The sequence below is a fragment of the Poecilia latipinna genome, unplaced genomic scaffold (assembly GCF_001443285.1).
Source record: "Poecilia latipinna isolate Pla-1442-1.1 unplaced genomic scaffold, P_latipinna-1.0 Scaffold1191, whole genome shotgun sequence".
NCBI lineage: Eukaryota > Metazoa > Chordata > Actinopteri > Cyprinodontiformes > Poeciliidae > Poecilia > Poecilia latipinna.
The window spans coordinates 180,876-197,575 of record NW_015113807.1 but is presented as its reverse complement, the minus strand read 5'-3'; the positions used below and the strand labels follow the sequence as shown (position 1 = coordinate 197,575).

General features: G+C 38.4%; 1 protein-coding gene across 1 annotated transcript in view; it reads right to left on the bottom strand.

Annotated features, from left to right (window-relative positions):
• Nucleotides 1-119: 119 nt before the first annotated feature.
• The window catches only part of LOC106960524 (disintegrin and metalloproteinase domain-containing protein 33-like), a 145,026-nt gene continuing 128,445 nt past the window's right edge, over nucleotides 120-16,700 (bottom strand). Inside the window, exons 4-9 of the mRNA XM_015053664.1 lie at nucleotides 16,365-16,446; nucleotides 13,451-13,527; nucleotides 8,521-8,704; nucleotides 4,958-5,023; nucleotides 2,164-2,235; nucleotides 120-1,519 (exon numbers count right to left, since the gene is read on the bottom strand). Coding sequence (XP_014909150.1) covers nucleotides 1,349-1,519; nucleotides 2,164-2,235; nucleotides 4,958-5,023; nucleotides 8,521-8,704; nucleotides 13,451-13,527; nucleotides 16,365-16,446 — 652 coding nt within the window. The 3' untranslated portion in view covers nucleotides 120-1,348. The remainder of the gene's footprint in view (nucleotides 1,520-2,163; nucleotides 2,236-4,957; nucleotides 5,024-8,520; nucleotides 8,705-13,450; nucleotides 13,528-16,364; nucleotides 16,447-16,700) is intronic.

Genomic DNA, 16,700 nt, shown 5'->3' with positions numbered 1-16,700 from the left:
GGGCTTTAAAGGTTTGGGCCCCAAAAAGAGGGGGGATGATTGGGTGATGTGGGCTTTTTTTTTTTTTTTTTTTTTTTAGATATTTTCATGTTTTTTTATATTTACTGTTTTGGATTTGTTTTGCTGTGATATTTTGAAGTTACTCACATTTGCTGTTATATTTATTTTGGGTTTATTTTTGGTTTGCTGTGTTGCATGTTTTCCTTGACTTTTTGTGTTTTGCCTTTGAGGCTGGCGTTACCACCCACAGCCTGCCGGAGACGCCCACTTTGGCTGGCACAGGTGTTCCCTATTAGTTGGGCAGCGTACCATCAAGGAAATCGGAGGAATAAAAAGGGTATCTGAGCATTGAGAAGGAGAGAGGGGCCGGACAGATCAAGGGCGCAGGGGGCAGCAGTTGGAACAAAGGTAGAACAAGTTGGAACGAGCTGATTGGCAGGTCGACAGGACTGGCGGTCGCTGTAGAGGACAAAGCGGCTGGATCATTGCTGGGGTTTATCCTGCTGGTGGCTGCGGAGGATTGAGCGCTGGCGAGAGGATCATGCCCCCCTGCATGCCCCTCCCCCCCACACCTTAGCTATTACTCTGTTTTGTTATTGACTCTGTGACATTGTCCCTGCATTTTTAGTGCCTTGTTTGTAACATTGTCAACTTTACCTGGCTCATTTTTAAAGCCCTGCTCACACCTGATATTACTTTGGTTTTATTCCTAGGTTAACTAGGTGGCATTGCTGTCCTATTCTGCTTCAGGTTTACTTAGATCAATACTACCACTTGGGTGCCACATAGAAGCAGCAACTGAGTATGATGATTAACAAAGATAGCCAGATAGTACAAAAGTCCAGGCAGAACATGTGAGCACTGAAGCTAGAAACTCAGACACTGGTAGCACTGGAAAACTTAACACAACACGACGTAAGACAGCTAAGATAAGAATCTGAAGGGGAAACACAGATACAGGTGGGATTAAACACACTTAAGGGGAATCGGGGAACACGAGACACAGCTGGGAGCAATTGGGGCAGACAAGAAACTAAATTAACACACAGCAAAACCAAATTCTCACAATTTGCTCATGAAGTGAAAGAGTTTTTAAAAGTAGAAAATTGAGCTTTGCAGTTAAAACCTTTAAATAACTGACACAATCAGTTAATCTGTGAGTAAAGAAAATCAAGTAATTTTCATTTAAATTTGGAGCAAATTAACATTAGATTTGCTAGAGTGAGATTAGATTTGTCTTCCTCGTTAGATCAACTTCAGTAACAGTATGTGTGTATTTTTAGCAAGGGCTCCATCATGTTCTCCCTTGTTTCAAGGCTGCTGAAGCTGGGGAGTAACTTTGTGTTTCTTACGTCAGCAGCTGGGCGTTGTCGTGCTTTTTACGAGATTTGAGCTTCTGCCTCCACTGGAGGAAAGACCAGAGGGTGGCGTTTGGTTCTTCTGAGATGATACACTGATCTCTGTCAGTCCAAACCTCCAGGCCAATGAGAGGCACACGGATGTTTAGAGCCCTGTAGAACTAAATAGACACACAAAACCACCAGTAAGTGTCCAACAGTACACACACACATACACACGTCTTTCTATCTTCACAAGGACTTTGCATTGACTTCCATTCATTTTTCATGCATCTCTATAGCTTAACCATGACCATAATCCTAAGCATTCCCAGTACATACCTAACCCTAAACCTAGAATAAACTCAATTCACACCCCAGTCCTAAACCTAACCCATAAAAGAGCACTTCTTCTATTAAGGCTTAGGGCCCCATAAGAAGAAGTGGGTCCTCACAATGTAGTATTTATTGAAAAAAATCTGCCTTACAAATTGATAAATGCTAAAACACACATACACACACATGTTCAATTCACAGTCTTCCCTTAAGCTCCTATAAGAGAGTCTGGTCACGCAACACTTTCTCCTTGATCTCCTCCAGAACGCTGTTGAGGGACACGACTGATTAAAACCCAATGAGACTTCATGGAAGAGTAAATATTTGTTTTAACTTCTCAGTTACCGATTGTGCACAAGGACTATAAAAGATAAAAGACAAAGTACAGTGGCAATGTGTGATGTTAAGAAATGGAGGAGAATATTCTATTAGTTTATCAAATCCTCTGCAGAGAGTGGCAGACAGCTGCACATTATCCCAGCAAACTTACCTTATCCACATAATTGGCAATTTCCATTATCCTTGCCTTGGTCTTTTCATAGTTCCTGTCCTGTCGTTTGAACTGCAAGAGTGAGAATAGATAAAACAGTATGTATGTTGCTTTTAATTTATTTATTTTGTGCAGCACTTTGTGACTGGTCTGTGAAAAGCGCTATAGAAATAAAGTTTACTTACTTACTTACTTAGATATTATTAGTGTTATGACTCAGAGACTCCAGTCTGTTCTTTACACAAACTAATGTCCTGTAAAATCACAGCCCTACCCTCAATGACACCTAAGACCTAATCGCTATTATTTAACTGTTGAAGTCAAAGAAATATGCTTCACTAACCCTAATTCAAAACCGTCCAAAAGTCAAACTGAGAAAAAGAACACCTTTTTTATGGGACATTGTAGAAAGACGTAACACCAATTCTTTGTATTTCTGATCCTTTTTTAAAGTGTTTCATGTACATTTTATAAAACACCAAACCTGCCAGGCTTAAGAAAAAATGTAGTCACCTATAAACAGTCTGAGTTCCCAGAGTCAGAACATAATCAGCTGAACAAATCAGAATAAATAATCAGTCTGAGCATCTCTGTCATGATTTGGTTAATGGGAGGTGGTGAGGATGAACGCAGAGACCCAGGTTGTGAAGGAAATGATGAATTTAATGATGGAGCTCAAACAGTCCAATACAGGCAGCATGGCAGAGACTATAGCACACAGCTAATTACCGGTAGAAGACTGAAAACGAGAGCTAACACTAACCAGGACTTCGCAGTTTCACTGGAGAGCATTGACGTTAGTCATGCGACAAGAACTGACTTTAGACGACATAAGATGAGGACTCGACAAGAGACAAAGAGAACAGGTGGGTTTAAATACACAGGGAGGGTAATCAGTAAAAACTAGACACAGCTGGGATCAATCAACAGGGAGGACAGAACATCACAGAGATTCACGGGGAAACAAGGACACAGAAAAAACCAAGAAATAAATACACAAAAACACAGATCATCACAATCTCAAGCATTCAACATGCTGTGGTGAGTGAATTCTCACAGGTGCAGGTTTGCAGGGCAGCATAAGATTAAGTTTTGTTATTATTGGGTCACTGCTTTATTTCTGTAATGATGTTGCCTATGTGTGACATAATGCATCACTGAGTAGTTTACACCACAAAATTTTTCAGTATGTCCTAATAAAATACGAGGTAGTCAGGTTTAATTTAAAATAATGATAAAAAAAATGCTACAGTTTTAGATGTTAGTAAAGTGATTCTGGAAGTTAAAGCAACATATTTTCTCTGATATGCAGGGATAACAGGCAACAGTTCAGACTTTTTCAGTTGTCAAATAACAAAAAGGAATCTCAGTAGAAGTTATCTTGATGAGGTGTAGTCCGTCATGAAGGTCATCTTATTGATCTTGGGCTTAATGTCAGAACCTAGAATTAGGGATGTACTGATTGCAGTGTTCAAACCAATTACGGATCACTGATCTTTAAAAGTCTGACCTGCCAATTCCGATTTTGTCCAATACTGATATGTTAGAGATAAAATCTATCTCCCAGTGAAAGGCATGGACGATTTTGACTTGTTTAATAAATGTCAAAACCCCATTAGTTTAGTGTTATTTTAGATAATCAAACTAGCAATGTTAAAGTTCCCTCTATCTCAAAAAAATTGAAACTAATTAAAAAGTTTGTTTAAATGCCCACCAGGTCACGTCTGCACATGCACTGTTAGACGTGGGGTCACTGTCACCAAATTAGCAACTTTGTCACTTTACTTAGCAACTTTTTAGACAAAGAAAATTGGTATTGGACAAAATCGGAATTGGCAGGTAAGACTTTTAAAGATCAGTGATCCGTGATTGGTTTGAACGCTGCAATCAGTACATCCCTAATTCTAGGTTCTAAAAAGTTATTAAGTATAGCAGTACTGGTTCAGTCATACTGCACTGAAAAACAAAAAGTCATGAATGAATAAAACATTTCACAATTTGAAGCCACTATTAGGGCTTGAGATGGCAGGCAGCTGTTGAAGGTGCCACAGTGTGAAGCAGCTTCCTAAATATATAGCAGAACACAGTCAACAAAAAAAAGGTGGTTCAAACTGGTCAGCATTCAGGTTTGTCTTATATGTGCAGAATTTTAAAAAGTTAAAATGTGGGAGCGGAAGACTTTATTTAAAATAAAAGCAGCTGGAAACCTGCTGCTCTTTTTAAATGTTTTTAAAAAACATTCTGACAATACTTTGGAAAATGACAAGCATTATTAGATGAAATTCAATAAAAATCTAATAAAACAGAAACACATTTTGCCATATACTGCTTCCAGTTTAACCCAATGCTCAGCGCTATTTTATTCTCATGTCACAAAGCGTTCAAACTTTTATGGAAATGGGATTTTCAGAACAAGACCACCACTCTGCTCAGGGACTCTGTTACCATGGCACTAATACACTAGCAGAAGTATTTGAGAGAAATCCTGCATCTTATCACGGTGGCATATTTTCTGTTTAAAAGCCCTTAGCCTTTAGATCCCAACTAAATCTACTCTCATTAATCAGAAGAAATCTTCTGGCTTCGCTCCACATGCATTTCTTCACTATTATTATTTCAGCTCAAAGCTGTCAAGTGCTCCATTAGCCTGAGTGCAATGATTGTGTAGAACTTCCAATCCTGTTTCCAGCCTTACTTGATAGCTTCCTGATATATTTAGAGGCAAACGTCACAATTGATTGTACCGAGGAATATTCCCCTGAGGGCGGAGTAGGATGGGGGAGAAAGATCTTACCAGTGTGCTGTCTGCCACGATGTAAAGCTCCATGTACTTAGTCGTACCCAAGGTATTTCTCTTAACCTGATATCAAAGAATAATGGAAGATAAAAATATAATTATACATAAAGCACAAGCTGCAGTATGTATTACACTGAACACAGATAAAACATTTAGCAAGGTGATAAATGTCTTATCACCTTGCTAAATGATAAGACATTATCATTTAGCAGTCTCCTGACTGCTAAATGACTGGGGAACAGTCTCCTGTTTTTGTAAAGCATTTTATAAAGAGCTGGTTCCAATGGTACTAAAAAGTAAAATAATATATTTTTACTTTGTTTACTATAAATGGAAAACATGTATGTAGCTAACAATACAATATTTTACACAATAGAAATGAGAACACTGATATAACCTTTGAGAATTGCTCCTTAACCTCCAGCTGGTCTCATCTGAATATCAGATTACACCAGAATGAGCAATGACCTTTGACATCCTTCAGTCCAGTTTCTGTGCTGGGCCTTATGGAGACTGTCCCTGTCCAAGTATTCAATCAGTGCAACAGTTGACAATGTTGACCACGATACATACTTGACCGGCTCAGGTCTTATTAAAATAACATGGACTTCTTCATGTCAATAGGTAACTTTACATCAGAGTTGATAAAAATCACATGTGGGGTACCCCAAGGTTCCATTTTGGAATTCCTCCTGTTTAATATCTACATGCTGCCATTAAATGCTTCTGGAATCTGGGTATAAATGGACTCAGACCTGAAACTCCAGAGACTGTCATAATCCCTGAGTGTTTGAGTTTGGGTTTTCATCTGTGTGCCCATCTGTTTTGATTACTTCCTGTTATTCACCTCAGCTTGCCTTGTCTTATAAGCTCATCCATTTGTAACCAGCAAAGTACCATTTACTTTGTATCCAAACATGTCTGACCTGGCACAAAATGATCAGCAGTTGTCATTTCATGATCGTCACAATATCAGCAGAAAAATTGTGCAATGATCATCACTATGACCATGTGTTAAGGGCAGTCTAAAAGAAGCATTCAGAATACTGCAGCACAATACTTTTTTCTGCTGATTTCTCAACTCTGATCTAGAGAAGAAAATGTGAACCATTTCAATACAATATACAGTAATAAGTAATAAATCAGATTTTGAAGTGTATTATTTCTGTAACTATCACAAAGAGAAACAGATATAGATTCATTCCACTGATTTTCCTCATTTCTGAAAATTAATGCTTTTCTGCTTGTAGCCAGTGAAAACACAACATTTAAGATTAGAACATTACATCAGACCATTAAAAAAAACTAATAAAGAAATGTTAGCTTAATGAAAATAGCTTCAGTAACTGGTTAAAGGCTATTATTTTTAAAAGGTACTTATAATCTGACATGGAAGCCTCCACAGAACAGACATTCTAGTTGCTTGTAGACCAAACGATGAGATTATTCACAGTTGTACCCTGAACCATTCCCATGAATAAGAGGTGAGATCCAACTGTTCTCAAAAAAGCAACTTGCAGCAACAATTCTGATAAAACTGGCAGCATTCAGGTTTGTCTTATATATCTAGAATATTAAAAAGTAAAAATGTGGGAGACATTCTGTGGATCTTCCAGTCTAATGGAACTCAGTGTCAAAAGGCAAATGTGTCAACAAAGCTTAAAGAACTATAAGATTACTAAGATCTTAAAGAGGCAGTATTATGTAAAATCAACTTTTTTGAGCTTTGCATGGTGTTGTAACACATACTTTAAGTGTTGCCTTAAGTCTTTCATGCATGTTTGAAAAATTCTTGAATCTCCATGGCAATCATTCAGCTTTGCAAACAGCCTGGGTGGAACCGAGCACCAACTTCCAGATGCAGCTGCGAGGAGAAGCTGCAGTTTCCAAGTTTCCAAGGTTCCGCTTCACAGAGCAGCCCTCCTCCACAAATCCCCCACACAATTACTTCAGACTAGCCAGCAGCAATTAGCAAACACCTGGGAGAACTACCCATCTGCTGAGCTCATGTGAGATACTTCTCAGTGTAATGCGGATAAAGATGTTGTTACAGGGTGAATATAGGAGCCATGTTGTGATGACTTCCTGAAGGCGAAGTTTCAGAAAGAGCAGGAGGTTTTAAAGAGACAGAAGCCCAATTTCAAGGCATTAAATAAAGTATTTTTTAAAGTAATTTTTAATAAATATAACACTGTTACTTGAGTGTGCTGGAAAATGGTCCTATGTGCCGGGAAAACACATAATACTACCCACTTTAATCACATGAAGAATTTCTGGTCAATTTTCAAAAAGCAGGTAGTGAAACAGAAACCAACAAGCTGGTCACGTTAAACAGGTAAGAAGACAGAATGAGTAACCTGTGGTCAGTTTTAGTCTTCTGAGACAGACAGAACCCCACACCACCCTACGGCCAATTAGGAACCAATCGAACTCACTCATGCTTTTGAATAGCTTAGGAGAACATGGAAACAGTCCCCAAAAAAGCTTATGGGGTTAAAAATCCAATTAGGAACATTTTGTTGTGTGGAAAGAGTAGCAGTAATTCAGAAAACTCTAAATCAATATTTATCTGAATAACAGCATGGATTCTGTGGAGCTGTGGCTACAGACTGGACTCATTCACTCCCATAACATGCACTGATGTATTCAAACACTGCTGATTTTATATGCAAAGAGTGTCAAAAACCTTGGGTCTCCTGGTCCGCTAAAACTGGCATTTCTGCATAACAACAAGTATTAATAGGTGGCTGTGGGGGAACTGGGAAAACCGGAGGTTGTGTTACTGTAGAAATGAACATAAAAAGTTAGGAAGGAAGGATAAAACCCTGCAGGAAGATGAAGAGTCCAGATAGATGAGGTCGTTTACAAGCGAATGTAAACAAAAAAAAAAAAAAATGGGGATAATAAACAAATAAAATAACACTAGAGAAATAAATGTGCCCCCTACAGTCCAAACAGACACTAAAATGCCCACTTTGGAGCCCTTTTTCTGCTTTATATTTTTATTTTTATAAATGAACAGCTAATACACCTTCTTAAAAACATAATCCAAGCAATATAGAAGTCTAAGATAATATTTTTGTTCAGAGGAGAGACAATTTACACTGTGTGCAGGAAAATGGCTAAAACTAATTGGTACACCAAAGAAAAAACCACATGACACGCTGCCGTGTATTAAATGTTGCTGGACTGGGGAAACACTATCAGCGTTTTCTGAAGTACTTTCATTGGAAAACATGAACATTTTGTTGTGTTTTATTCTTGTTAACTTGTTAACTTGTTAACTCGACAGTGTGTAACGACTTTCCTTTTAGACAATAAGTTAGCTCACAAAATGCTACAAATGCTATAAAATCCTTGACTTTTAGAGTGCTGCTCATACTTGCTGATGATTAATTGATCAGTGTTTATAAGTTATGGCTCCTGGGAGCCACCAACTATTAATTTTATTTCTCTAATTATAAGAGTATTAAATGACCTAGGCAGATGTTCTCTGAATGACTGCAGATAAAGTGTTATTAACAGAGGCAGTTCAGGACACTTTGGTCTTGGAGACTCACCCTTGAGTGAAGCGGTACCACCAGGTCTGAGATGAGGCTGGTTTGTGCGGTGTGATGGCCATGGCCACAGCTTCCACCTTGAATTTGCAGTTCCTTGGCACTCAACAGTGAATGGTGGGAAGAATTCACACCGTTAATTGGCTCCAGGTAGTAGATGTCACTAGAGCTGAATGAAATCAGGCCCCTGAATCAGGGAAAGTGATTGGGAGAGAAAATAATGTAATGAGAGAAGTGATGCTAGAAAAACTGAAGTCCTATGAAGAACAAACGCTCAGTCTAAAGCTCTGAAGAAATTACATCACTGTTGTATTCTGTTGTGGAAAAAATTAATTGCCAAGCACTTTTAGATGAAATCACCCAGGTTTATTTGTATAATACAGAGAGCTTATAAGTCAATCAGTAATGAAGCAAGCACAGTCGGCACAAGGCACAGTTTTATACCAAGGATAAAAATCCAAAACAAGCTAGAGACAGTCTGGTTCCATGCAGCTGCAGGAAAACAACACACACACACACACACACACACACACACACACACACACACACACACATACACACACACACATCACACTCCCGTCAACATCATTTTGTCTTCTAAAACTCAAGGATGCTTTAAAACTAGATGAAGTTGATAAAGATAGTTTAAAGCACATGTCTGATTTCTGTCATCTACAGAAATACTCAGATGACTCTGCTGTTGTCAGGTGTATCAGAGATGAGCAAGAAGCTGAGTACAGAGATCTGGTGAACCGCTTTGTGTCATGGTGTAGGAACAATCATCTCATCTTGAATGTGAACAAAACAAAGGAGATGATTGTTGATTTCAGGAAGAGCAGAGTTAGGGGACAACTGTGGAACCTCTGTTGATGACGTTGCAAAGAAGGATTCTTCATAAAATCAAGAATCATGGTCGACCCTAATCATCTTCTTGATGAGACTGTCTTGGGAAAACTCAGTGTCTTCAGACAGAGGCTTCTTCAAATTCACTGTAATAGAAGACCGCTACAGGAGATCCTTCCTGCCAACAGCCATCACTATCTACAATAGCTCTTTGAAGTTGAATTAATACGAGCTACAACATTACCTTTAGGATCAATAACATATGTTTTCTCCGGGTACTCTGGTTTCCTCCCACAGTCCAAAAACATGACTGTCAGGTTAATTGACCTTTCCAAATTGCCCCTAGGTGTGAGTGTGAGTGTGTAGGTGTAGGTGTGTGTGTGTGTGTGTGTGTGTGTGTGTGTGTGTGTATGGTTGTTTGTCCTGTGTGTCTCTGTGTTGCCCTCCGACAGACTGGCGACCTGTCCAGGGTGTACCCCGCCTCTCGCCCGGAACGATAGTTGGAGATAGGCACCAGCAACCCTCCCGACCCCACTGAGGGACAAGGGTGTACAAGCAGGGGTCACCAACTCCAGTCCTCCAGGGCTACCATCCTGTAACTTTAGATGCGTCTCTGCTCAAACACACCTGGATCAAATAAACTGCTCGTTTCCAGCCTATTGCAGAGAGGAATGAATGCTGGTGAGGGAATTCAGACGTTTTGGAGCAGAGGTGAATCTAAAAGTTGCAGGATGGAAGCCCTTGAGGACTGGAGTTGGTGACCCCTGGTGTAAAGAAAATGGATGGATGGATGGATGGATGGATGATGAAATGTTGCTTTATGACTTTGAATATTTCTACCCAACAGGACAGTTTTTAATGAATACAAGTAAACTTTAAATTTAAATGGAGTGACTCTAGAACCTAGTGCAGTTTACTCTAACATGTATTTCTGTTTTGTCCATGGAAAATAATAACTGCTAACTGAGACTGGATGAAAAGTATTTCACCTCGCCTGTAAACATTCTGCCAGAGTTGCTGTTTACTTCACAGTAGGCACAATAGGCCCAAAAGGAATCAATTTATTTTTTGTAAAAGGAGTTGTGCTTGCTATTATGTTCAGTCACAGTGCCTGATCGTATGGGCATACTGTCGCTGGGGTCTGAGCCATGCTTTTAGACAATACAGTAGCTTTCTCTTTTTTTTCTTCAGTCATTATGTTTCCAAGGCTGTAAGAGAACTCCCAGAAAAACAATCTGTAATTCCACCAGAGTTCATAAAAAAACCCTTTTTGAAATCTGGTGATAGGAAAAATGTGCTGGGAACTGAAAAGCAGAAAAATATGAAAGGAAATAAAATTACTACTAGAGAACCACATGAGAGCACAGATCTCATGTGACAACACAGTGAGCATGTGAAATGCACTGTTACTGTATGTTATTATTTTGCTTGTCAGTGACCTGGTCACTGAGCACAGCAAAAGAAATTCCCAGAACTTTTTTTGGAACACGGCAGTTGGGTGTGACATTATTCCCAGACTCAAGTTCCAATTTTGGAGGGAAGCTGAAATGCAAGGTAACTGTAAGCTGAGGTAAACAAAGGTGAAGAACATGGCTGTCAAGAAGTTCTGTTTGATTTCCCTTTGTAAAAAGTAACAAACCAAGGTCCAAGTCAAATGTGCCTACCAATGTAAACATGAATCTATTACAAAATACATATTTGTTTGAGAGAGATGCATTCATGGAAAATCTCATCTATGGAGGGTAACATCAGAACCAAAGAACCAAATAAGCAAATCAGATGAAGCAGCACACACACCGGGAAGCACGGTGGTGAAGGGTGATGATTAGGGCTTGTTTAACAAGAACAGTTAAAGTCACTGTTTACAGAAGAGTTGAACTCTTCTGTAAAGATTCCAAACTTCAGCATGGAGACGTCAGTCTGACAGCTGTCCTGCTGTTCAGTATTAACAGCCTAGTCAACGTACAGAGCATAATCAAACTATAATCATGCTGTAGGTGAGCAGTGCTTAATCAAATCTAAAAAACTGAATGAAGTAATATCAAAGAGTAATATCTAACAGCAATGTGTTGGACTCATCAGGGGATCTAAAGGATGATACTGTTAAACCAGGTGGTTAGAAGCTCCTGAAAATGGCCTGAACATTTCTCTATTAGCTGCTTCTGAATTTAGGTTTAGTTTAAGATAAATAACATTTAATGTTATGTAATATTTTCTGTGGTATTGTTCATTTAAGGTTCAATTTTCCTGGATCTGATCATGTTTGTTGCAGGTAGTGCAACAAACATGATGAGTGTAACAGTCTCTAGAATTCTAGAATAGTCAGGAAGTGAATTCTGAGCTTGTTCCTCTGAACATTCATGGAATTCTGAAATATGATAGTCTTCATACAGACAAAGTGTACATGTGATTTTTGCAAGCATTTTTAATTGAAAAATATTCTATTAGCATTCATGAATGAATGAATAAACTTTATTAATGAATGTACTTTCCTAACTTTCCATAGCTGAACCGTTAAACAACATTTACTGGCTTAATTAAATTCCTGTTAGCTTCTCACATCCAACAGCAAATTAGTGTTGGTTAGTTCTCATTTTCACTGCTGTGTGAATGACTGGACAGTTAAAAAAGCATTTGCATTCTGCTGGCTTCCACAGCTCTTTTCACTTCCATCTCTGCAGTTTTCCCATCAAAGCTGCTGTCAACAGCAGCATCTGGCTCCATTCCCAGCTCAGGACAAAGAACCTGATGACTGCTGAGCAGCAAGCCTCCATCAGACACCAACATGTCCTTAAAATGATTAGTTTCACAAAACAAGCTTTAGAACAAAATTTTAAATAATACCCCAATCTGTCTAAAATGGTCAGTTTTGCATGTTTGAAAATATCAAACAAATTGCTCACAGAGGATCACATAAGAAGTATTAAAACTAGGGATGCTCCAATCAGGTCTTTTGCTGAGGGCCGATCACCACCGATCACCGATCACTGCCGATTACCTGTACTGGCTGTAAATTTTTTTGCTTTAGGTGTAAATGCTACTATATGACCTGCAAAATTAAAAAATGATCTGGTAATAAATTCACTTAATTTAGACATAAACATGCAAAAAAATTTGCAGGCACAATACAGCAGTTATTCAATCAAAAGGACAACAAGCCATAGTCCGTCAAGTGTTTCTTTTTTAAATGCCATTTTATATTCGTTGTGTTGATGCATTTTGACGTGCTTCACCCCCAAAGTAATTTTCCATCGCAACACACAAACTTCCCATTCACTCTCACCATTGAAGTTCCACAAGACATCGCTTAGGGTTTGTGAGATACACCTTACACCTGTAAGTGAGATACATGTGATCGGTTTTGGTGATCAGCAACAAGAGACAATGATCGACGATCACCGATCATACACTTTTTCACGGAAATCGGCCGGTTATGATAAAATATGTTAATTTAAAATATTTAGAATGAGAATAAAATGGCACATCTGGGAATGCTAACAAACATTCGTGGTTTGACAAAAATCAACCTGACATGTTCAAGTGGATCAGAAAACTAAACCACATATAAACCACCTTATTAATTGACACAAATGTATTAATTAGAATTATATCACAGTAAAACGGAACTGATTTCTATAATCAGAGAACATTAACAGTGATTAACAGTCATTAACAGTGCTGACCACTACCTGTCCAGGCAGGTTAGTAGACAACAAGAAGACTGAAAAGAGCACATCAACATTTTCCTGTTAATTCTTTAGAGTTTTAAGCTCTGATATGGGAAATGCTGGATTGATCAGCTTTTAGATCTCAGAGTTAAATTAGCAAAAAAACAAAAAAAAATAAAAACAGCTTCAGCAGGAAACCCAATCAGAGCACTACCTGCAACAATTTAGAATAATAATTCAACCAATAATCTGTTGTTTTATCTTAGAGTCCAAATATCTCAGGATATTTCCACCACAATACATTAAATTGAGAAAAAGCTCGTTTTATGTTTTCAGAATCTTTAGTGGGAAAACTATCCTTTTGTTTTTGTGTTGAATTTGTTGTAAAATGAAGCGCTGCTGCAGATGTTCTCAGCCTGTACCTGACTCCTGAACAGGTGCTGAGAGCCACCCAGGATTCTGGATGTCCTCTGACATGGCCGTGGTAGAAGCAGTGATTCTGAAAGACAAAACCATTAAATCAGTGCTTCTTTCTTTTTTCTGTCCATGTCTTCACAAACAAAATCATGTTCTGTTCACGATAGTTTCAGCTGGGGAAAACATTGTCTGCAATATTTAAATATTGTGAAAATGGTGAATGTTAAAGCTCTTCACACGTCTATTCAAACATGATGTTTGCAAAAAGTGAGCAGGGCTTATTTACCACATTTTAATATTTCAAATCGTGAAATTTTTTTGATACAACAAAAGTGTCTGAGCCATAGAATCGGGTATATCGCTCCATCCAAAAAAATCTGAATTCTCTGCAGCAGCAAATAAGAGCAGCCTGGCAGCCATTAAATCTCACATCATACAGCAATGATTCTTCAAGCTTAATAGTGTCAATTCGTTATCATCACAAACTGACACTATTAAGCTTGAAGAGTGTGTCATGTTAATGTCCTTTTTTATATAACAGTGTGTGCCAGCCATAAGCTCCTCACTGATGACTTTCCTTTTAGGCATTTTGTTACATGCCTGAATGTTGCAGACGGTGAACAGCTGGAACTGCTGCTTTTAGAAAAAAACATCACACTTACAGAACACAACGTTTGATATACTTAAAGCTTAATTGCCAGCATTTGTTTCGACAATCCTTTGCTAGCATAGATCATAGTATGTGGAATCAAACTCATTTTAATATTTATGGTATGTTACACATCTGTCTATACTTATGGAAATCTTTCCAATTTTGTCATGTTTTAGTGACAGACTTTAATGCAGGTGAAGTGAAAAGAAAAAAAAAAAGATTTATTTTTTAATGAATACAAATCTGAAAGGTGTGGCATGCACTTTATATTCAGCGTCCCCTGAAAAGTAAGTGTATTTTATTTTTAGTTTTTTAGATTTACTGAATTTTAAAGACTACTTTAATCATTAATATTGTCATTTTTTATTTTATTTTGTTCCCCAGTAAAATATTAGTATTGTTTTATGACCCGGCACTAGTTTAGGGTTAGTTTTTCAACACATCCAATGGCTTCTTTCCCATGTTTGTTCCAAAACAGGGCTGTGAATACTTCTGCATGACTCTGATTTATTTGTAATGGAGATAACTAACTTGTGTATCATTCTACTCCTTATTAATTGTGCAGAACAAATGTTCACATTTGGAAAACTAATCAAGACTTTGGAATTTACAAATAGTAAATGTAAGAATCAAACTAAAAATGCAAAAGCTGAGACAGTGCCTCCTCCTTTCTGATCTATTCTGAAAGAGGAAGCACTCCTTCTGAGGAGGTAACTGTTTACTTCAGTTACCTTTGTGGGAACTGAAGTAATCTATGATAAAAGCTACAGGAAAAGCAGGTCTCCCAACGGACCTCAAGACCCGCTGCTAATATCGAAGAAGGGTTTACCATCTGAAGAATGAAATTATGCCAGCATGTTGATTTTTGTTCATTCAAACGTCCCTGTCAGCTCATTGGAGCATGAAATGAGGCATTTCATTTGAACACCAAGCAGCGAGGTTCTATTGGAGCCAACACACCAATCAGTTGTCGGTGAGAATTCTCCTTGCCAGCCTGCAGTAATTAATCTGATTTCTTGAACAGGATGTAATGTGGATAATGTCCTGAAGCACTCAGGAGGCTGGAATAACCTGCCATCTGTATCAGGTTCCGGCATAGAAAACACCTTTCATGTGCACAGACAAGATATCACCCACATTATGAGCTGGGTGACCAACAATAAAAATAAATGAAATGACTTCAGCGCTCTGGCATTTTTCAGTCTGGAGTTTTCTGTTCTTGTACTGCAATGGTAGTAATCATTCAGGATCCCTGGTTCAGTTCTGAAAACAAGTTAGTTATGAATGGTGATTTAATAAAGCTAGTTCATAATGAGGGCTGCACAGGGTTGAGGTTACATTTGGCTTTGAAAAGCAGCACAGACTGCAGAACTCTAACTGATGAGGATCATATGAAGACCAGACCAGATTTCTTTGGTCTTGAAGGACTGTAAAAGTCTCTTTGAAGATTTTGGCAGAAAAGCCAGAGGAAAAGTGCCTTAAACTTAAAAACTAAATCAGTTATACTCAATCCCTAAATCCTAAAATGGCAAACATTTTTTATAACTGTGAAGAACTTCCAGCTGAAAGAAAATTAGAAAATTATTAACCAAAAGTTGATGGGCATTACAGATTTTGCATCAGTCCTCTGTTTAAGACACTACTGGACTTTATTTTGGAGTATTCAGACAGAAAATGGGCAGAGAAAAAGAGAAATGGGACAAAATGTAGCAAAGGCCTAAAGGTTAGCAATCAAACCCTGGGTGGTTGTGTTGCAGACATTATGAGTTGGCATACTTGGATGTTGGTCCCAGTATTTAAAAAAAGCAAACAATGTGTGTTCCATTTATGGAATATCACTCTCACTAGGAAAGAGTTCTGTTGATGTTGGAACAGAGGCTTGTATTGGTCGTTGAAACTCAGAGGAGAAACAGTGTGGAAACATCGGACTGGATCTTTATGGAATTGCTACTTTTTGAATAAGTATGTGTGTCGTCCGCCGGACCCTCCTTCTGGGGTCCGTCTCCTGCGCCGTGGTCGGCCCCCCAGACTGTCGACGGCAGGTTCCGCCCTGCCCGTCTTGTGAGTTTTTGTTTATGGACTGAGTTTATTGTTATTTTATTAATAAAAACATTAAACCAGGAGGTTGCACCTCTGAATTAATGTTTTAGCCAAGACCACCTGCTATGTTCATATTAGCTTAGTTTATAGTAAGACATTGATTTTTCATATTTCCCAAAATCACATTATCTCCAACACTTGACACAAACGTCCTGTTTGATACCTACGGTGTAATTGTGATTGGTCACTGTCACAGGCTGTCCATCTTTGTTGTAGTATGTCTCTGTAAACTCTGGGCCCAAAAGCTCACTAAGAGACAAAAAGACAAGAGAGGGGACAAGAGAGAGAATGGTGGTGAATTAGTATATGACAAAAAAATGCCACAAAGCTTGTAAACAGTATTGTGCACACATTAATGTGAAATAGGTGGGTCTGTTTTAATGGAAAAACAGTTAATACAATTCTGCTCCACAGAAAGCTCATTCTTGCTGACAGTGGTGGAGAAAGTACTCAAAAAATGTACTTCAGTAAAAGTACAAATACACAGACAAAAATGTACTCAA